The sequence below is a fragment of the Fulmarus glacialis genome, unplaced genomic scaffold (genome assembly GCF_000690835.1).
Source record: "Fulmarus glacialis isolate BGI_N327 unplaced genomic scaffold, ASM69083v1 scaffold41587, whole genome shotgun sequence".
NCBI lineage: Eukaryota > Metazoa > Chordata > Aves > Procellariiformes > Procellariidae > Fulmarus > Fulmarus glacialis.
In genome coordinates, this window is record NW_009225866.1 from 28,749 (window position 1) to 52,032 (window position 23,284).

A 23,284-nucleotide genomic window follows, 5' to 3' on the forward strand; every position below is an offset into this window, starting at 1 on the left:
CTTTTTATAAAAAATTTGCATTTGAAGCCCCTCAATTTGCATTTTCTCCAATCCAGGATTAAATTAGTTCCCCCCCCACCCACAGTGAAATAAGTCTGGCTTTAATTTAAATTGCTATGTGAATACAATTTTCCAGGCAGGTAAACACAAAATAATTTTCACAGCATGTTCTTTCTCAGGGTCTTTGACGTGTGTATGTTGTGAGAGAAGTTGTTAATAAATTTGAATTTCAGAAGTAGTGAAAGAGAATATCCTTTTAACTATTCATTGCAAAATGCGATGCAACAGTTAGACGGATGAGAACATGATCAGAGATATAATTGTGGCCGTCAAGCCCGTTCTGAAGAGACAGACTCTTTTTAGAGCAGTTTATTTTTCCATAATTAAAATTGTGGCTGTGTGATTTGGAAATTAGCCCTCTGTGTCAATAGGGAAGCGATGGATTTAGTCAGCTGGTGTTGCGGCTGCTAAAGTTCCTTATAACCGCTTGCCTGAAAAACCAAAATATACTTGAAGGCCTATCCAGAGTGGTGCCAGTCATTCATAGTGAACGTCTCCAGTCTGATGAAACTCTGCTAGCTTCAATTTTCAGTAGCTTTTATTTGAAGAGAGGTTTACTGCAGGCTGCAGACCTCTTAATGAACTTGCAGCATAGCGTAAAGAAAACTTAAACGATGGTTTGTGAAAACTTTGGCCAGATTGTGTTTTGTGGGGAATCTACCTACAAAAAGACAGCTTGGGCAAAATTTTGGCTTGAATTTGGCGTTTCGTCAACTCTGAACTTCTAAATTGACTTCCAAGGTATTATAAAGAGCTGGGAATTATTTTTGGACGAATAGTTTGTCAAAGAAACAGAAAATGTTCTTGCAAGAGGAAAAAGGGAGAGGGTTGAGAGGCAAAGCAAACAAAAAGAGAAAAGATTTTTTTTTAAATGGCAAAGCATTTGCTTTTATCATTTGCGGAGCGGAACACTGAGCTATTCTGATTTGAGTTTCTCAGAATGGAGACTGTAACTGAAAAGTTTAAAAATGTGCCTACATTTTAGATGTTTCTATTAATCCAGGCATGAAATGGAACATTTTATTTTGCATAGGGCAAAGGCCAAGAGAAATACAAAATTATTCAGGTTTTCCTTTTTTTTGAAAAGAAAGAAAATACAGGTTTTTATTTGCTCCTTTTTCTGTTCTGTTTTGCTATTTGGCTTCAGAATTGAAATCTCTTTACTGAGAGTGATTTTCAGATGCTGTTATACAAAGTAAATAGGAGGTTTTGGTGGAGATGTCTTTGCCACGTAGGTTTTAATTCTGGATCTGGAAATGTTTTCTGTACTGTGCTGCGCTTGGTCACAAACAGCTGCTTATCACTGCCGTCAGTTTTTCCTGGTGCCCATTTCTGTGTCTTCTCATAATCCCTGTCTTCACCCTTGTCGGTACTTCCCTGTAAGCCCCATTTCCCTGTGTTATGTATACTGGTACGTCTTCACTTCTTCAGCCAGCCCCAGGATATTCACTGCAAAATGCTGTGCCCATGTACTTCCCAATTCCTTGTGCCATCTGTTTGATTTTTGTAGTTCTTAATTACAATGCCTGTTACTGGCTGGAAACTGAGCAGATGCCGTACCCTTGCAGGTCTGTTCCCAGCCGTCAGGTTACTGGTAGGGACAGTTAGTAGTATCATTCTTTTTAGCAAATCGTGCTTTAAGATCTGTTCCTGTGGCTGCTCTCCTGTGCTCATCTGTTTGTTTTTTTGTTTTTTCTCCCTTTTTGAAGTTAGGAACCAGACATATTTTGGAAACTATGCAGGCTGCAGGGCATCATATCAACACGCTGTTTCTGTGTGGTGGGCTGAGCAAGAACCCTCTCTTTGTGCAGATGCACGCTGACATTACTGGTAAGTTAGAGGACGTGTGGGGAAAGGAGTGTAAACTACTTTATTTTAGGTGGCTAAATATTTTGTCTTTGGAAAAATAAATACTTTCTTTATATAGAACTGTATTTTGCTGGTTGGCCAAAAAGCGTGTAATGAAATGTTACTTCCTGCAAGACTGAATTTCCTGAAATTTAAAGACATTTGAATAACACAGAGATGCGGTGCAAACAAAGCTCCATACTTCGTATTGTTAGAAAGCAGACTTCAGGAGAAACCTTCAGCACGATTTCCAATCTGTGGATCTTAGACTTAGAGGTTTTTTAAGAAAGTGCAATAGAATAAATATAAACCCAATATGTATAAATTACATGTCAGAGATGTTTCTGATTGTCAGATTTTTAAAAATTATTTGAAGCATTCTATAGAAATTATTCCATTCAGTCAGAAGACATTAGTTAGATGAGGATAATGCCCGCTATATTTTGTGAGCATGGTTTGCATGAGATGTGTTTTCCTAAAACCTCTATTAGCTTCATCCTATTTGAATTCTGTTGGACTTCCGACACTTCCTGCTCATGCTGGGCATTGTATCCCTTGTATAGAATAATTCTTTTCTGAATTGCTTCCATGTCTGTATCATTAATATGGTTTAGGGGACAATTTCTGGATCTTTGCTCCTGCATGGTGTTGCATTTGGTTTTGTAGAATCCCTGATGGGTGGAAGGTCTTGGGTATGTGGTTCATTACAAGAGGAGGTCTGAGGCTTACGTAGTATTTTTGGTCTCCCTTTAGCCTGTGTGTGTTGGACATCTTAGCACACCTGTGGGTCAGTTGAATATACTTTAAAAAATGTGAGAAAAATAACAAAAATTAGTGTAAAGGACTTCAGAGAAACTTTGAATGATGTGTGTTTTGGGTATATTTCAAATTAAGACCAGTTGAGTTGTCATGAATAAGTTTAAGGCTCAGATTTGGGGCATTTGGTCTGGAGATCTGACTTGCCCTAACATCAAACCACCCTTCATAACTTTGATGCAGGATGGAAGATGAAAATATGCTTTATGTACTTACCTGAGATGAAAACAGAAGTGGAGAAGCAAAAAGCATAATGCCTATTGACCTTAAAATTCACTAAATACATTATAGTCAGAGTGACACTTTCTGTTTGTGAAAAATGATGTTGTCGAGTGCAAGCCTTTCCTTATATAACTCAAATGTTTTAGGTGAATTTCAGCTATGTGTAGAGTTGGGATGCTGGTTCATGATGTGTAAAATAAAAGCTCTGTGAAAAGGTATTCTGATTAAAATGTAATCAGAAGTTATTTGACTGTAACTAATGGCCAAGTACCATTCAGCACAAAAAGGCCTTTTTGCAGTCTGGAGTTCTCCCCCATTTGTAAAATCAGTGACTGACAAAGGATGTCAGAGTTCATCTAACTGAAATGCTCTCGGTTGTGTTGAACTCTTTAGAGCCTATCAGATAAAATAACTAACATTCCAGGATCAATCCTCCATTCTTTCCTGAAAAGAAAAAAATCTGAATTTATTGTTGTTAGTTGCAAATGCCCATGACTCAGCCATGCAGACATCCAATAGATAATTTTGCAGGCCACTTAAAAAGTATCTTGATCTTTTTGTTTGCCTGGTAAGAATTCTGTATTCATTCTGATGATGCGGGAAATGCGCAGTAAATTTTAGAGCATGCTGAAAATTGCTCACTGCTTCAGCTCCTGGCAAACAGCCGTGTAGCTGTAAGCTTGAGTTTTAGATTTTCTGTTCCAAGTTGACCCAAGTCCTGAGCTGTGGTCCATCTGAACTGGAGGAATGCTCGGGTGACTGATCCTACTGTAATGTTTTTAAGGTGGATTTGTTTGGTCAGAGAAATTTAGGGGATGCTGTAATTACACTAGTTAGCTGTTAGTAGTCATTGCAGCGATCAAACAACAGGGTCTCGCTGTATCCACTTTCTTTCCCCGTCACTCTGCCTGTGCTAACTGTAGGAAGAAATGGCATAAAGGCCACTGAGGCACCTTTATGTCATTGAAAGGTGATTGTAAGGAGCTTTACACTGGTGCAACGGTGCAAAGTTAGCATAATGCCTGGGGTGCAAGGTGAATTCGCTTTGTATCAGTAATTGTTTCTGATACTAATAATTTTATTTCTCATTTTGAAAAGTGTATATTTGCCTTTTCCTCTGTAGGAGTTTTTCGTGGCTCACTTTAGATCTTCCTCCAAATTTCAGCTCCTTCTAATCTTACAGTTGGCTCTCAGGAGCAGCATTTTTTTGGGCATAATATCATTGAGGCTATTCACAGAAGGAAGCCCTCCTCCCACCACTGTGTTTGCATCATCATTCATTGAATGAAATTATCTCAGTCATGGAAATTTAGAAACATGCCAAATACTGTAGTAATATTAAATTTGTTGGCTTAGTGAGGATGAACATCTAAAGTGTAGCTAGAGAAGTATTTAGACTTATGCTATTGTTTTAGATTTTTTAAGGAGAATTAAGAAAGCAAGCTGATTTTTATTTGTTTATTACTTCTTTTCCTGCTGTTTTTACATTAATAATACAGGTCTTAGAAAACTTTGTGTGAACTGAGGGAAGGTATGTTCGTGACAGTACCCATGGATGATGGTACAATAATTTTTAATTCTACTTCAGAATATATATTGAGTTTGTTTGTTTGTTTTTCCAGTGTTTTAAACTTGTTTTTTAATATCTTGCACAATTTAGAAGACAAGATTTCTCTTACAATTTCATACATAGCTTGTGAAAGTTTACTACTCATATTTTCATGTCTTCCAGCAAAACCAGACTGGCTTTGTTGGCTATATATTTAAAAACAAACACAAACAATCTTTTTTCTGTTCGTTGCAAAAGAAACAAAAAGGATACCACCCTGTTTTCCCCTCGAGGTCAACTTTTAATAGGCACGTGGGTTTGGAGGGTGTGGGTAACAGGTTTATACCAAGCCCTTTAAGATAAATAGCCACTGTCAAAGATCTTGGGGTTTGTTCTTTGTATGCTTTATGTTCTGCATTAATATTTTGCTTAAATTGTTTTATTTAAATTCTGTATTTTTCTTGGAGCCTGGAACCACAGAGCAGAGAGATTTACATGAATCTACAGTAGACTGTAGCTCTGAATGGAGTTGTGAACACGGTTTTCAAGTCCTTTTTGATTCCTTTTTCCTTTGTATTTTTTGCTTTAATTATTTACTGTGCCGCTAGTGCAGTACTGCTATATTCTTCCTAACAGAGGCATGGCTTTTTCTTGTATAGGCAAGCCTGTTGTCCTGTCCAAAGAAGTGGAGTCTGTTTTGGTGGGTGCTGCTATTCTTGGAGCTTGTGCTTCTGGGGATTTTGCATCTATACAGGTATGCGGTACCTGATTTTTTTTTTTTTTTTCCCAGTTTTAATGAGTTTTACACTTTGACATTTGGCACCATGCACAGACTTTAATTCAAGTGTAAAAGTTTGTACCTTCTGCACAGCCAGACAAGAGCCAGCATCGCTTTCTCTCCACCCTCTTTTTAACTCCATATTTTATTTAGGCGTATTGAAGATTCATTTGTCTTTTGACTGTAGGGACATGCAGGTAGAAGCTGCTGTCTATGAAGTTAGACCATGTAATTTTACAGACAAAAAAAAGGAATTTGGCAAGGCTCTGATCCTGCAAGGAGGTCACACTTTCATCTCAGTTATATTTGTCCTACTTTCCTTCCTCCTTATTGGGGAATGTTAAACATAGCACTATTTATGCAGTAAAAAATGACACACCTATACCCCTTGTCTTGCCCACAGTGAATGCAGAGTTAATAATGAGGATGGAACTTCATGTTTATTCATGTTATTTCCATTAATGGATTTCCATAATCCATTAACAGTTTTAAAAGTAGCAGTAAGGCTTTTATGCTCAGTGGATCAGCCAAAGCATGACTTAGCTTCATTTATATGAACAACAGTAGTATACAGAAACCCGAAGAAGGGTCTGAATGCCCAAAATCATACCTGTTTTTCCACCTGGCAATTCCACTGGCGTAAGATATGCCCTCTCCTCATGCTATGCAAGGACACTAAACAGTACATTGCATCCACTTGGACAAAATTATTTATCAAGATGGTCCCTATGGTGCCTATCAGGCACAGATATTTGTAGATGAAATTTTGCACAAAAACTTAGCAGAATGTATTTTCTGAACAGGGAGTCAGCTTCTAAACCTAGTTAAATTGACACAGTTCCACTGAATCAATGAACAGCTCAACATAAGCTGAGGAACTGGGCCGTATTCGGCATTTTTCCAAATGTGAAATTTCCAAATGTGAATATACTACAGTGCGGTATAGGTTAGCAGGAAGAGCAGTTTCCTTTCATAAGAATTTTTCCATTAAAGTTAATCCCATTGCAACTAATATATAGTACAATATATATCTGTATTTAATAATTCTAGTGCTTGTAAGGAGAACTTGTTTTGATAAATGTAATTTCAGTAGCAACTTCTGGTGACAAGACTTCGTATATAATTCTTACTCTTCTGTTAATCTTCTGCCTTTAAAGGCAGATATTTCATTTCAAGTTTAAGTTGTTTTGCACTATTATGCAATAACTGAACATCTCAAAACTGATTTTATTAAGTCTGTCTTCATAACCATTAGAAAAATCCAATGTTGTGAAATTTTCTTTGATGTGTTTTTATGTAATTTTGGTATATTAATTTATCTTTAGTTTTTAACCCTGCCCTTATGTATAAAAATATTTCAGAAGCATATCCAATAATGTCAGAACAGATATGTATATTTTATACATATGTACATATATCTCAGTCTGCATAGCACACTCCTTCAGAAATCTTTTTCAGTGAAACTAGCTCCTTTGAACCAGTCATGTCACAGACTTGTTAATTTAAAAAGTGTTTACTCTTTTAGTGTTATGATATGTCAGGAGGTTCCTGCCTCTTTGGCTGTGGGAATGTGTTTCGGCTTGTCGTAAGTACAGTGCAGGTTCTGTGGGTCTTCCTGGAGTAAACTTCTCCTAAGTGCTTACCTACACAGTGTGACTGTCGGGAGCTGGATTTGATGACTCCTTATGCTCCCTTCCCATCTTTGCTTGAATCAAATAAGTTAATAGCAGTACATGAAGAAAAAGAATAAATACAAATTTCAATCCGATGTCTCAGCACTGCATAAGGAGTCTGATTTCCCAAATGCAGCCTCTGCCTTTTTCAGTGCTTCAGCAGCTATTTGTGTAAGGTCAGGTTCCAAGGGTTTTGCTAATCAGCAGGAGAGTTTCCTTTTGTTTCACTGAGTTACAGGTCAAGCCCATGGGCTTCCCTGGGATGTCTCTGAAACAGAAAAGGGGAAAGTAGTTTGGAAACTACTGCTGTTATAGACCCCGCTGGGCATTTGTAGCATGTTTCTTTCCATCATACTGCCTGTGGTGATCACTGGGAGCCAGGTGAGGCCCTGAATCCTATCCAGGATGCCACAACACCTCTGCAGTGTGAAGAAACCACCCGCTAAGTGTTTTGGTTTGGTGTGTGTTCAGAAGGTTGTCGTTAAAGAGGTGCCACCTATCAGTTGTATCATGCAGCAAATATGTTAGATTATGTAAAAATATTTTAAAAAGAATTCAGCAACATGGGATCAAGAAATAAGAAACTGAATAAATGTCTTTTTGGGGGCAGGGAGATGTAAATGCATCTCCAGCACCACAGTTCAATAGCCTTCTCTTACATTTATTTTTCTAACACATTTTCCAAAACAAACCTTTCTTAGAGTTGCTGCTGCAAACAGTCAGCATCATTGTAGTCTTTGCAAATAATAGAAGTTGTTACCTGTCCTCTAATAGATGGTTTGTGCTTAATTATTGTGCTTTCCAAAGCTCTTTGTTTGCTCAGTCTAGTAGTAAAGGAGAAAATTATGGGGTTTTTACCAATAATCTCTTTCCTTATGTTTATGGTTGTTTGAAGGGGAATTTTTACTGAATTTGTCCCAGTGACTGGTCACATTTCTCAGAATGATTTTTGGAGATTTCCACTCAATGTCAAAATCAAAACGCTTAAAAGCTATCTGGTTTTCACGGGTTGGCTGTTCTCCATTTTCTAAAACTCAAGCGTCTTTAGGACAGCCTGGAAATAGCACCCAAAGCCAGGATCCCTCAAAATCACTTCTGATAATCTTAGTCCGGCTTTAACGTGCTCTGCTGTCAAAAGGACTGGCTGCTGAACAGACACGTAAAACCCACTAGTGATAAGCAATAGCAGTACTGCTGCCAGGCTTCTGCCAGGGAATCTCATATGGAAGTATCTGCATGTGTGCTGTGTAGTATGTGCACAGTGAGTGATGCTTCAGGGAGCTGGTGAGCCTACGGAGCAGGGCTGTTCTTGTGTCTGCATGCTAAATCTGGTGCTTTGGGGATGTAACGTGCATTATGTGTTAGAGTTGACTTGCTCGTGCATTCTGTCAATGTAGGGGTTTTGGGCACAGGGCAGCCAAGTCAGAGCCACTGCTCTGGCAGTCTGCTCTTCACTCAGAAAATCTGGACATGCAGACAAGATCCTCAAAATCTACCAAGGCATCATTTTTCAATAGAGGAAAGAAAAGATGGGTCACCTAGGGAAGACCCAACTCTATGGTAACCTTATATAATAATTACAATTAAGCTTTATTTAGCTTGAACGGTTAAGAAATGCATTGGAATGGGATGGTATTTCCTTAGGGGTAAAGTGTGTGGCTCTGGTGGTTGCTGTTAGACTCCTACTCCTGTACTATCCTGATGCTTAGTCCTGTGGCATTCCATCACTGGGATTTGGAAATGGGGAAGTATCTGCTTCAGAGATACATTGGAGGATGTTTTTTCCAAGGACAGTTAGCTTGCTTACCTACATATTGCTGTATGATGAACCCAGTCAGAAGTGTACGTGAGACAACAGGATTCTCACCCTTCACTTTCTTGGGCAGTTGGTCATAGTGGCTGGAACACTGAAGAGCTTTTCCTCTATCCTTTGGTATCCCCAAATAAGTTTCTTCTCACAAAGAAACAAGCACCAACATACGTCCTGTCTCTTTTCCCTTTCTGTACTACAGCAGTGACTATATGCAGGATGCAGCATTTTTTTCTAATTCTTAATTTTCATATCTTTTTAATCATATTTTGAGTGATTTGTGGAGTAGAGGTTTTCATGCTTTCTGTTGACTACATCTGTGTTAGTACCAAGATTCTCAGTATGCTGAGCCTTCACAAAGAAGCATTGGAAATGAAGGTTGTTGCAAAATTTGTAACCATACAGGTTAATTTGCTAGATTCTAGTGTGGTTTTAAAAGCTCAAGCTCCTTGAAGCTGCAATTTCATCTTTAGGTAATTCTATCAAGGAAAGATTTGTAACCTCCCTCTCTCATGCCTGGTCACCATATGTTGTTGCTTCAAAGAATGTTGACTTCCCTATTTTCCTGTTCATTTACTCTCTCTGCATTTTTCTCCTCTGTGGTAAAACTGAATTAAAACAATTGGTCTATCCAAAAAGAAAAAAGAACATGCAGTGTGGTGAATTATTCCCCATTTCATCTTTTGGTTATTTAGTCTCTAGAATCTCAGGAAAGGGGAGAAAGTCTTCTGAATTTCTTCTTGCAATTTGGGTTATCTTTTCATTTGCCCCTACAAATGCTACACCTTTTTTCTCTTAGTGGTTTTTTTATGTTTTGATTGTTGTGTCTATGAACCGTAACACAGCCTGGCTGAGTCAAAGGAGACAGTGCTGTGTAAAATAGTATGACATAAGGATTTTTGAAATATACACTGTATTTTTGGGGTTTAGATTTTTGAAATATGTGCTGCATTGAATGAAATAACCTTAATATTGCTGGCTTAGATGGGTCGATTTATTGGTTCTAGCCATTCCTTTCAGGCTGAGCAGCAGGATCCTGGTTTTCTATGTGATTGTTTCTGTAGTAAAAATATAGCTTCCGGTTTAGCAAGCCAGCAATTCCTTCTCAGTAAAAATGTTCAATAAATAAATGTCAAAGTTTCCAGTATATCCTCGTTACTCTGCCTCACTTGTATGTAATTGAAAATGGGAAGAAGGTGCTGTTTGATTTGGCAGTCATCCAGCTCTTTTTTTTGGATAACCTACTCTTTGGGACAAAGCTGTACACCAGGGAACAGGATTATGGCCTTATAAAATTCTGCAGCCCACTGACTATTCCTTAATTGCATATTAAAGCAATTAATAAAATTACCTGTATGAAACCAGATTACCAGATTTATTTTGGATTTGCTGTTTTAACGTGGGTAATTGTTACTGGCCGATACAGAAGAGAAGAAACATCATATGATTTACTATAATACATTTTACTGGCAACTTTCTGTAATCAGCTTTCTGTAATCATTTTTGGTGTAAAACATTGAGCTAGAAATTAGAATCTACGTGACTACAAGATTTTTCAGGTATAAAATTGACTTTTAAGGGAGGTATAGGCTTTTCTTTGTTAGTTTTGATTTTTATGCAAGCTGGTGGTATATCCTGCAAAAAGATAGGGAAAAGCTTTTTCATTGTTTTTATAAAGCAGATTGGAGGTATACAAAAATCAGCTGGATTCTATAGAAAGAGGTGTTAGGTAATTACCTAATGTGGATTAGCTGAATTATTTAGCTGCCATAGCAGCTGAGCAAGTGAAGTACCCCTTAAGTACAATTTGCATCCGTGGAAGCAGCCCTAGAAGCTGGGTGGGTCCAGGTCACCCGGCTCGCCTTCAAGGTAACAGACACAGAGTCCATAACTATGAGGGAGATATATTGTAGACAGGGGTTTGAAGTTACGATGGTGCAGGTGAAATGATTCACTTACAACTCAGTACTAAAGGAACACAGAAGAGTTTTGTTTGTGCACTGCTTGGTTAAGCTTAATTTAATGGACATCTCAGTTGTGTAAGGAAGTTGTTGGGTGGTATAGCGCAGGGAATGAAATCAAATAACAAAACCCACAGATAACACAAGGTTTATAAAGATCAGCCAGGAAGAACATGCGATATTCAGTGCATTCACCTCCTAACGATGAAAATGTTACAGACTATCATGAATGTAAAGATCTTTAGTGGAACAGTTAGTCCACAGCCTTGGCAATGGACGAACTGGCAATTGTGAATAGACAATATTTCATAAGAACACCCATAAAGAGTACTGGGATATACTCAACATTTCTGCTGACAGAACTGGAGGGGATTAGGCTATTTCCATTTCTGGATCAGGCAGTCTCTGGTGTAATTGTTCCGCTTATTTCAATGGACGTGCTTCAGTTGATGGTCTGATCCTCTATTCCTCTTCCAAAACATTACCTGTCAGGTCATGGATTGAAATTAATACAAGCATCTTGTTGATTTCCATATTTTCAAAAGCAAGAACCAAGTGAAAGACCAGGGAGGGGATAGTTTTTTCCTTAGAAATGGTAATAACTTGGGAAATCAAAAGAGGAAATAAAATGACTTCTCCCTGTTGAGTTAGGGAATGTTGCCTTCCCTCATCTCATTAAAAATTTAAAGCACTCTTGTTTTTGAGCAGGGTGAATTAGTAATTAAGTGCTATAATCAACTTGTGTAAACACAATATTGAAGGAGAGCAGCAAATTAATCATTTCGTTGGCTTGCCTTACCCAATTAATGCACCTTTTAGTAAAGGCCTTCCTGCCATGTTGGGATAGGTTTTTTTCTCCTGTTCCCTTAATCAGAGGGTTTTGGAAAGGCAGAGGAAGGGGATGGTTGTTCTTAGGCACCATGCTGTACACAAGGAGTGTGTTAAGGTGCTGTGATCTTGCCTTCCTTTTCTTCAAAAGCTTCACATTTGTACATGTACAATTTGAGCTCTGGGTTTAGCAGAGACCATCCTTGGGCAAGGCTGGGTGACAGCTTTTGCTTTTCTGAGTAGTGTTTTGGCTGGGTATGGCCTCTTCATCTAAGTGATTTTTTAAAAATTCCTTCCTGGATGTGTATATCATCAGTCTCAGTTGACAGGACATGTGCTCCATAAAAAAAATTACTTGAAATTTCAGTGCATAGCTTATATACATACTGTTCAAGACAGGATTCTAGTGGTGAGAAAAGCTGAATCTTCACAGTCCATTAATTTGTTGTTCTCTCACTTCTGACTGGCAGCAACGTCATCAAGGGATGTCATGGACAGTTAAATGATGTGGACTCTACTGCTTGCTGAGAACCAAACTTTTTCCACGTAAGCAGCTAAGGTGTTCAATGACTGTGGAGTATATTTGCAACTAACTGGGCCTGGATTCAAAGTAGTGACTTGGCAGTAGAACAACTCTATCCCTTTACCTCTTTCCTTGGTGTTTTGACACTGAAATACATCTTTGCCTAATTGAAAGGGTGTTTTTTTTCTTGCATAATGAAGTTAGATTCAATATGGCATGCATGAAACCACCAAGATACTGGCAATGCCTCTGGCTTTTGTATAGAGTCAGCTGCCTTCTTACCAGAAATTTTTGGAGAAATATAGATGAGAGAGAAAAAATTAAAAGGCAGTGATTTGATGGCCACTGTCCAGTTCCTTGTGGCCTAGTGTTTATGGTACAAAGAGTGCCTTTTTAGTTAGCATATTTTGGCCTTACTGTCAGAAGTCTTTGCAGTAAGGGTAAAAAGCGGATGAATCACAACTACTCTTTTGCCCTAAGGATGATCCTTCTGTACTAAAGCTAAGAAATATAAATGCTTGTCTGTCTCTGCCAAGCACAGAATGAGCTTTCAATCAGTTTGAGAGTGTGATTTTTTTTTTTTCACTTTTCAAGCCGCAATAAATATACAGCAGCATTACTAGTTTCTTTCAGCTGACTTCAGTGGACAGTATTTGCATATGGTTGGAAACCCTCCTCTCTTGGTGGGAGTTAAATCACACATAAAAGCACCACCACTTAGAGAGTCAAACAGCTGAGATGTGGCTGGAGCTGATAGCACGATGCTTTCACAAAAGTGCTAAGAAAAGTACCCTCTGTCTTGTTGCTGTTTACTGACATGTGATACTGGTTGACATCTGTTGCCCTTCTCATTTGAGGACTGTTTGCTTTACTAACTTTAACATTTCCACATTGCTATGCTGTTGAAGTGCAGATACACAAACCTCCTTGGAGTCCCCAAGGTCCTTTTATGAGAAGCGGAGCTGCCATCATTTGATATCATCCTGCTGGCTGCTTTTTATATTGGAGTTGAGAGAAATAATTCTGTTGCTGTTAAATGTTCTTGGTGGAGTGCAATGTCTAACGCTATACGTTGTCATACATTTGATGTATTATCAGATCAGTACATGCTGTACGGTAGTGTTTGGTTCATTGTCACATTAGATGATTTGTAGTGGTTTTATATCACTTGAAATTATTACAGGTAAAAACTTGTCTAAGAAAATGTCAAAGTTTGTTGTAGCAGGTCATATAGCTACTGAAATGACGGATGATCTTAGTCCATAATCATAATGCAAAATTCTCAGGTAATGTAAATCAGTATTGCTCCAGGATTTCAGAGGAGTGACACCAGTTTACTCCAGTGCCCTGATCCAATCAAGCACTTAGGTACATCATCTAACTTTCAAGTAGGCAAGAAGCTTAGTTGAAGATAAGCAGGACTGCCCGTGTGCTGAAGTACTTTACTGGATCAGAGCCCAAACAGGAATCTGACACACAGTTCACTGGTAGATGACACATCTTGAAATGATAAAGGCTGTTACAGCTCTTGCAATTGGTTCATGTTATTACCCATTCAGAAACAAGTTGTGGATGCTATAGGTAATAGGATACAAAGTCTTTTGTTAAGTGCTGTCCTTTTGCGGAAACTTAGCATGCTCCATTTTAAATGTCATCCAGTACACAAATGTTCGGATTTGGAATTTCTCAGTAACTCTTTAATGATAAGGAAAGGCAGCTGCAGTAAGTCAGTGTAATATATTGGCTATAACAGAACTACCCATTTACATTACCTGAATATGTGGCACAGAAGTACTAAAGTTGGAGGCAACATTCTCAGAAATCCAGTACTTAAAGATGTGGCCATATTATTTTTCTAGAAGTAGGTGGTTTAATGAAATAGCACACTAATGAAATGAAATGAAACATGGCCTTTTATTTGGGCATCGGTGGAAGGAGATGGGGCACTGTGTGTTGGGTTATCAGTGTGACTCACCTGTTTATTAATTCTGTCTGAGCATGGTGATAAAGATTTTATTACTTATTTTTTACATTTATGAGAATGGACTGAAAAGGTAATAAAGACCTCTCAGATGCTCGAATGACCAAAGAAATCTTTTTAATCCTCTGTCTTTATGCTGAAGGTGCAGCCAACTTTGCACATTGGCATAGCTCCATTGACTTCACCTGAGTTCTTTATCTTGTGTGCACATACCCGATTACCGTATTAGAAGCAACCATATGTATGGTTGCAACCATATGTACGCAAATACAATCTCTTCTGACTGTAGGCTCAACACTTATATTGTCATGCCTTTTAGCTTTTAATAAACTCACATCAGCTGATGTTGGCAAAGAATAAGATTCAGTGTTTTGTTAATCTGCAGAAGTTGAGACTCTTACTAAACCAATGGTATTCTTCTCATCTGTCAGTAAGCCCAAGACCTGGCAAGCAGGAGAAAATATGCTGCCTAGAATAGTTCAGGTTCTGCTGCTGCATATTTTTGTAACAATCCATGAAATGACCATGGTGGAGTTTGTCTAAGGAGATGTACAATTAGTTGATTTTTTTCAAGCAGACTAAGACTAAGATCAGCTTGTAGAAGTTTAATAATATCACAACCTTACAGTTTTTCTAGCTTGCTGGCCCTGGCTTTTCTTGAGGAAAACCATAAATATGAGGAAGCCATAAATGTGTTTTTACAGTAGATGATAGATACTTTGTTTAAAATGTACTGTCATCCATCTCCTTTCTATTTTAAGGATAGATTTTACCCACATACTCAGAGACATAGCTGAAGTCATTTGGACCTTGGACTCCCCTTCTGTCCAGGCCATTCAAGCAGGGAAAAGTGTGATAGCAATATTTTATAGGAAGGATGAGTACAAAGGAGGATACCATGGATCCTTTGTAACTGTCAGTAGGCAGTAAGGTCCTTTTCAGAGCATGTCTTGCTTGAATGATGTTCAGGGTGTCAAACAAGTTAAAGTCTCCCTGCCCTCACCTCTTCAATAGCTGAGCAGAACAACCTTCAAGTTATGCACTGGAGAGTTGGAAACTCAATCTGGCTACATTGTGAGATTAATTTTCCATCTGGGATTTGCACTCTTGCTATGTCAGCGCAGGGGATCAGACTGTTCTGTGGCAAAGCTCAAGCATGTAGAGTCACAGCGCTAGCTGTCTGAAATGCTTGAGGTTTTTTCCCAATAAATTTTTTGAAGGACAGTATGTTCACTTAGTTGTGGGATTTGATGCCAGTAGTTCGTACCACCAGGACATACTTTTGCCACCCTATATTTGAAGAAGTTTTATAACTTACATATACTATGTTGTCCCTTCTTCTAAAGATGTCAAAAGGGGGTTGTTTCTCAAAATTTGCCCTATCTGTGTAGTTTAACAAGACTATCTAGGCATTTCCAATACATTTCATTTTTTTGTGGTTAACGGTAAAGACATTTTTCTTTATTCTGTTTCATATAATCATGGATCTGAAATGGTAGAGGAGAGATCCCGTAACCTTTATTAGTTTTATTAGCAATAGAAGGCAGTTGCTTTATTAGCATACTGGCTTTCTTCATCCTCAGAATTGGAATCCAATTCTCATTCTCCTTTCTTTGTTCAGCTAAGTCATAGGTTCTTGTTTCCTTGGTTTCTTAGATGCAGACCTGTAACAACCATTCCCAACCCTTGCTCTCTTTCTTGTTTTGAAGCAACTTTTCACACCCACTGTGCTTAAACATTTCTGAGGCACAGTTTGATACTAGAAATTGTACAGTGACATGTAGAGAGAATCCATATGAAATTGCTTCATGGCTCTGTTTTGTTTTTATTGGGACAAGTGTTCACGTAATGATTAGCAAGACCATAATTGTCACTCTTGAGGGAAATACAGGCAGAAAGGCTAACCACCAAGTGGGCATGGAAAAGCATAAGTTGCAGATTTTGCACAAAGATACTCCTCCAGATGAGGGTTGAAAAACACTAGAACAACACGAATAAGGAGAACCGCTGTGCCCATGTATTGCTGTGCCTTAGAAGTGCGTATAAACAGCAAAAATGAGCTGCATTGTCAAATTTCACAGGTGCACTTTTCAGCTAAGAATAATTTACAGGGGATGTACTCAATGTGTAGTACTCCTAGGGGCTGCATTCACCAAGGCATTACTAACCTTCACTACATGAATACATTTTGACCCATGTTTGTGTGAGCATCTGCTATAAGTTGCTCTTTTCTGCACAGCTTCCAGATAGTCCTTTACCAGGTAGAAATTTTAGGGAGGAGTCTGGGTGTGGAAGCTCTGATGGGAACACATTGTTTTGTCAAGGAACAGAGTAAAGTGATGTGGCAATGCACTCCTCGCTAAGCGGAGTGAGGAGTGGTTAGATCTCACCACATCACTTCTTTTGGAGCTCTGGAAGCAGAGGGGACCCTCCAAGGGAAAACACTCTGGAAAATAAACCAATTTCTAATCACTGTTTTCTCCTCTGAAGAATTTCTCTACAACAAGAGTATGTGTGGAGGGCTGTCCGATCACCAAGCCCAACTTCTCCCTCCCAAAACTGGGGGGTGGAGGATGATAATGTGTCGCATTTGGAAGATCCCTTCATTGCCCAGCCCTGTAGCTCAGAACTGAGTTAAATGCCTTCGATATATTCGCCAAAATATTGGTGAGTCTAGCAGCCTTGTGTCAGACTCCTTTTGCTTTCAAAATGTCTGGTAAGACTTGATTTTTGCCTGATTTTCCCAGACTAGTGTCTTCCTATCTGTTGTCATGAAATCAATAGTTTCTGTTAACTTTAAGTCATTTAGATATTGAATCCTGTATCTTTATACTAGACTGGGGGAAGCAGTGCTCGAGTGTCTTAGAGCAGACAAATTGGATAAGTGTTAGCCTCTAGGTTGGAAGCTGGCACTTAACTTAGGTGAAAGAGATGAGTAATGGCCCTAAAGATGCTAAGCTGTTTGAAGCCCTTGTGATAAATGGGGTCTTTTTGTGATGAGCTATCCTCACTTTCTTCGACTGGTTGGTATAAAAGCTTTGTGTATACAAGCACATTACTCATTATTTACTGGTCATGGTTGTAAGGTTGTTTAATTTTGCAATAGTCCCATCTAAGGGATGATTCTTGCATTGCACGAAAGGGAGACTAAGCAAGCTTTGCTTTTCATTTGCTTTGTATAACTTTGCCCCTGTGAAAACACTGGATAGCCAGCACATTTGCCATAAGACACAAAATGCCAGATTTGCGGCTTTCTGGACATGGAAGTTCCACTCATCCCAGAGAAGACTGGCATGGAAAGAGAATGAAAGAAGCATGAGAAAGAAGATAGGTGTGATGGAGAATGGGGCTTTTCTTTTTTTGGCACTAAATCCCCGATATCCCCACCATCTCCCTCTCCCTACTCCCACTCTGATGTTATTCTTTCCTCTTGTATTCTTGCCACCTTCTTGTTTGTGCCTCTCTTTCGTTTATTTTTTTCCACTTTTTCTTCTTGTCTTATCTGTTGATTCTTCTTCTCTTCTCCTATTTCATCTTATTCCTCTTCTTCTGTTCTCTTTCTTTCTTTCCCTGCTCTTTCCATGTCGCAGTCCCTTATTACGTGTCCTCACGTAATAAAAAGCAAAGACGAAGGGATGGCTTGTGCCTCATTCAGTGCTGCTCCCTCAGGTCTACTCTCAAGGCTTGTAGGACTTCACTAAAGCGTTGTGCTGTAGCCTCTGTTTTATGGGTGCAGCATATCCACACAGCACTGATTGGGCTGTGCCAGTGTTCTTGGACTGGAAGAGGAGAGATTTATGATGGCATTGATCACATTGCTAAAACAAACTGCTCTCCCTTAGCCAGAGGAATATGAGTTTGTAAATGCCAGCGTTTTATACACAAAATGAAGGACACCGGCTAAGGAAGCCAGCTGCCTAGGTTAGCTGTTTGAGATCTGAAAATGGCAAGTCTTTAAAAGCAAAGAGACAGAAAAGTAATTTATATTAGAACAAACTCTGTCATGAGTCATTTGACTTCTTTTTCTCTTACACACATAGTTTATGTCTCAGGCCTTCTAAGGCCCGAGTAACATCTGATACTCTTTAGGCTGAGCCGGCTCTAATAGGAGTAGGTTCCTGCTTCCAGTTACAGTGTACCACTTAGAACTCTATTTAATTTGAGTCTTGTGTTTACAGGCTGTAACTATTACTTATTTGTCATTTTTATGGTAATAGAAAAGACTGTTTGTCTGTGATTCAGCCCCAGCCATGCTGTTGAATAGTTCTGTGTCCTCAGCAGCAGCAGAGAAAAAGTGACCCGAGAGGGGCTTTAACTTTTTGCCTCATTCATTTTTCTCATGTGGCTTCAGTCATGCAGGTCAGCAGGCACGAGTGGGGATGCAGGTCCCTTGCCATCTCTCCCAACCACTACCTCAGTCTGACAATATCAGCAGAGCATTGTTCCACGTTTCTCACACAGTTTGCATATGAGCTGCACGTGATTTTTCTTCCCTTCTGCTTTAAAAGAGATATCACCAAAGTATACGCTGTCAGAAAAATACAGCTTTGCCTTTTTTGCCCTTTTTCTTTTTTTTGGTCCTCTGCCTTTCCTTCATCCCCTCCTTTCTGCTTGAGGTTTTTGTTTAAATATTTTTACCAAGCGCTTCAGGTGTGAAAATAGTTAATTACAGCTAGAAAATTTGAAAGGTGTATGAATTCTTCAGGTCTCATTAACTGCTTGTGCCAAGGCCTATACAGACCTGAAAGGGGAAGGTGAAACACAGCCGAAGATCAGAAAAGCTGATGGGGCAGAAAAGCTTACGGGGGAGGGGGGAAAGTGTTCGAACACCCCAGCCAGCTTCCCCGGGCAAGGATAACCCTCAAGGCCCACTGCTAGAAGTGACTGCACCTTAATTAAGCAGCATGACTCTTGTTCCCCCTAGTGGCTAATTACACGGGATGTGTTTCACACGAGCATTTCATTTAGCTGCCTTTGAACTTCCCTGCCTAATTCTCCTCCCATTCACATTTTTTGCTATGTTTTGTAACTTTCTCAATTTCTCCGAATGATGGCATTTGCCATTGATTTGATTGTGACTTCAGGAAGCAGGAAAATGTGCTATGGATAGGTAATACGTTATATCTGCAACCCAGCAATAGGATTTATGGTTGGAGAGGTTTCTGCACATATTCCACCCATGATGGATTTTTTCTGCAGCATTAGCAATAAGGGTTAAGGAAGAAGGGCTTTTCTTTGTTTATCACCATCCCTGTTCGTATTGTAACTCCTCAAGTATGAACAGATACGAATGTCCAGAAATGTTAGACACCTCAAATCAGCAGGCTTGTTTAATGTCCTTGAGATAAGAACTGAATTGCTTGGCTTTGCAGATCAAACAAATACCACGTAAAATGTAGTGTAGTATTTCTTAGTGACAGAGTAAAAAAAAACCTGTCTTTTCCCATGTAGTTCTTATTAGCAGCCTGGTAATGGGAGATAATACATATATTGGGTGAAACTCATCAGCTGTAGAAGTTCAAATCTAACATAAGCCACTGTACTATCAAGTTCTTCTGAAGTTACCTTGGTATAAATAAAAGCAGAATTTTGCCATGAGAAAACACTGTATGTTACCTAACTCGAGAGTCAGAGTACATGGGTTTTATTCCCAGCTTTGCCACTGACTCTGTCTGTGACTTTGGGCAAGTTGTTTAACTAACTTTGTTCTTCATCCAACTGATTTGTGAATCAGATCTAGTGATGTTTAAGTACCTGATAGGCTGGTTTTATAATTGTATTAAAAGTGATTGATAGAATGAAAAGTGCAAAGAAAATGAATGATGATACTAATGGTGTTGCTCTGCTGGATTAAAATAAGTAAAAATGGAAAGGTAGACTGACAACCCACTTGCACATAATTGGAAAATCTTTTGACTTCCGCACAAGAAAACAAAAGCTTACTTTAAAACTGCAACCAGTTTATTATGTGTGAGAATTTTCATTGCTATGTATATAATATGAAAGATGGCTGATAAGAGTATGACATGAATACAACTCAGAAGTTTATATCAATTTTTAATATTTAGAGCATTCATGACTGTTAAAGGTTGTGTTATACATTTACAATACAATGCACTTCATATGCAGAATTCTTGTTTTTAGAAAATACTTGGGCTGCAAAGGGAGACCACATCCTTTAAAGCACAAATTCACTCATGGTTTGTACTGGCAATTCCTTAGGAATAACAAAGGCTAATTCAAGATCAGCATTTTCATTCACAGGCTTGTAGCTGTAGACATCTAATGCTGTATCTAACATGTATCTGAGAGACTGGGTGTTCTTTTTGCTCAAGTATGGAGCCTTCTAAACTGCAGTTGAAGACATTTGCTGGAGACTTCTGAAAATCAGATGTTACCCTTTTTTGACTGCAGTGTGATCAAGATTAGCAGAAACAACAAATGCATCTTGCATTGCTGAGCGTTTTTTGATTTGCATCTGAAACTGGTTTGTGACAGGTCAGTAACCCAATGAATGTAATGTAAAACATTCAACAGGATAAGACCTCCTTGTTAGAACTGTATCCTTTTTCTTGCATGTCTGGGTTGTATTTTTTTTAATTAAGTTACTGAGTTGTAGAATGGCCTGCATTCCTTCTATTCCTGTAAAAATGAAATGACTGACGGCTTTTCAGATGCACATGATCCTACCGTTTATTAGAAGAGGAAAGGGCAGGATGGGATCCTAACAAATTTTTCATGTATTATATATAGAGAAAAGATTGTTGAGCATGAGATAACTGTGTCTTATCAAGCAGTCTGTTACTGATCTAGTCTGATTTTATATAGATCTGCAAAAACTAATCTAAGACCAAAAACCAAGCCAGAACAGAACAATGGATAAGTGCGTTTAGAAAAATTGTATAGTAAAATGAAGACTTTCATCAGATGAAAGTAATTTAATGTCCCTCCTTTCATTCTATACCTGTCACAGCCAAAGAAATACCTTTGAACAAAAACTAGCTTTTTTTTAGATTTGCTGTATTAAGCAATTTCCAAAGTACAAAATTGCTGCTAATGGAAAAGCGAAACAAATCTGGGATTTTGAGCTAGTGCAGTGTTCGTGCAAGTAATTAGCCTGTACAAAAGGAGCATTCATCTTGAAATGACAGATAAACGCTAAGGACAGGATTGAAAACTGTAAATATGTTAGCACTTTAAGCGAGAGCACAGCTTCAGCACTTGTTAGACTCCTCAGCTGCTGTAAACAATATGGATCTTTGAAATGATCTCTGCTGAGATCTCAGCACATTAGATAATGATATAGTTGTTCATTTTTGCTTCTTCTATTTTGTTTTTTCTTTCAGAAAGTACTTTCTGCAAAGAATAGGCCTATGATGCTGCCAGCACACACACTTATCTTTCTCCAAGAGTAGACCCAGTGAGGGCTGCAGAGTCACTGTGGGGAGTAAAGAACAAGCCTGCAGAGCTGGGCTCTGCCTTTCCCGATTTATGCATGAGTGAGGAACAGTATGTGCAGCTGCAGTACAACTTTCCTCACATGGCTGTGCCTCTACCCAAGGCTAGGAAAGGCTCTTTGAGGTCATCCAGGCTCAGTTCACAGTTAGGATGCTTCTTCAAGTATGATTTTAAAAGGCAGGCTGTTCAGGTGGTGGTGGTGGTAGCAGTTTCTCTTATGTAGCTTTGTGAAGGGTTAACAGTGACTGAGCTGTAACAATGGAGGGTTTCATGTTGTGAAAACTGCATACAATAGAAATTAATTGAAACCAATAAATCCGCTTTGCAAAGGACACTATAAAAAGCTTGCGTACCATGATAACTCACAAACACTCACTGACCTCGCTGACGTTCTGATTGGTGACCTACAAGTGAAAAGCTCCATGAGCCATTTGAGTCTCTGCTATTCATCTCTTCTCTCAGCTTGCTGTCTTTAAATCAAAGGCCAGATCCTCAGCAAAAAAAATTCTTAGGATCAGCTGAATCATGAGGCACCAAGTGTTTTTTCTTCAGTTGTGTCCCATATCGGCTAGATTTCCCTCCTGAGTGTTTGATATTAATCTAGTGGTGTTATTGATTCCCATGGAATATATGAGAAACTGAGGTACAAGAAAGCGTGCACCAAGATTAAAATTCAGGAGCTGGCGTATCCGACTGCCCTCCTTACAGTCACAGAAGTTGTGCTGGGAAGAGCTTTCCCCATAAGCACTTCCGGAGCAGTTGGTTAGAAATTTCTCGTGAAAGTGAGTGAAGGGGCAAGGTTTGCTTGGAAATAGGAGCCACAAGGTGCAGCTCATTGGGGGCGTCTTAAAAAATGGGAAATGGGATGGGACAGCAAAGTAAAAGTAGGAATGGTGTCCGGCTGGGTGTTGTGAGAACGTCCCTCTGGAGGGATTCAGTGCTGTTTGCCTTTCCCGCAGATAAAAAGGACAGCTTACAAACAAGTTCACCAACCCTCCCACCTAGCCAAAATTTGGAGGTAGGAAGGTGGAGGCTGTCTAGTGTGCTCTTCTCTGCAAGACCTCTACTTTAAAGATAACCCCTAGGGCAGGAGGGTGCTATATTAGATCTCGGGCTGTGAGCCAGCCAAACTCAGCTACCACTTGATGACTGACTCACATGCTAACTGCATTTAATTCCAACTAGTGTGTTTTCAGACAGAACTAGCTATTGTTTTGGGCACAGTCAATTATAAAATGTGCTCTTTTTCTATTTGCCAAATGAATACAATTGCTTTCTTAGAAGGTCTCCTAAGGAAGAAGATGCTTCAGATCCCTTTAAAAATGCCTGCTGGCAATGCTGGGTGGCAGGTTTAGATTTGCTCATTAAAAGAGGTTATGTAATATTACTGTAATCAAAGGCTCTTTTATGGCTCTGGGGCAGGTGGGGATTAATAGCCCTTGGTTTTGGTTCTGTACAGAAAAATGTCAGGCCTGACAGATATCTAGAGTAGCGATGAGGGTAACACTTGACATTTACCAACAAAGATAGTTTTGTCCCAATCAATTTGTGTAAATTGGTGCCTACAGGTTTTTCTATGCAATAAATGTAATTGCAATACACAGAGAGGTTGTGCATATAAAGAGGTACCTACTTACAGAGAAGTTTTAATGCTAAAGAGAACTGTATTTAGCATTTCCCAATGGTCTCCACGAGATACAAGCCAAATTTTTTAGGAGCAAGGGGAGCAGAACACCTGTTTTGATGTGACTATTACAGTTTCCTCATATAAATCTCT

At 39.0% G+C, this 23,284-nt stretch overlaps 1 protein-coding gene across 1 annotated transcript in view; it reads left to right on the forward strand.

The window, feature by feature from the left end:
- LOC104080282 (FGGY carbohydrate kinase domain-containing protein-like) overlaps window positions 1-23,284 on the forward strand; it is a gene marked incomplete at its 5' end in the record, with an annotated part of 46,604 nt that overhangs the window by 12,390 nt on the left and 10,930 nt on the right. Inside the window, 2 exons of the mRNA XM_009582620.1 lie at window positions 1,770-1,890; window positions 5,155-5,249. Of these exons, the coding sequence (XP_009580915.1) occupies window positions 1,770-1,890; window positions 5,155-5,249 (216 nt within the window). The remainder of the gene's footprint in view (window positions 1-1,769; window positions 1,891-5,154; window positions 5,250-23,284) is intronic.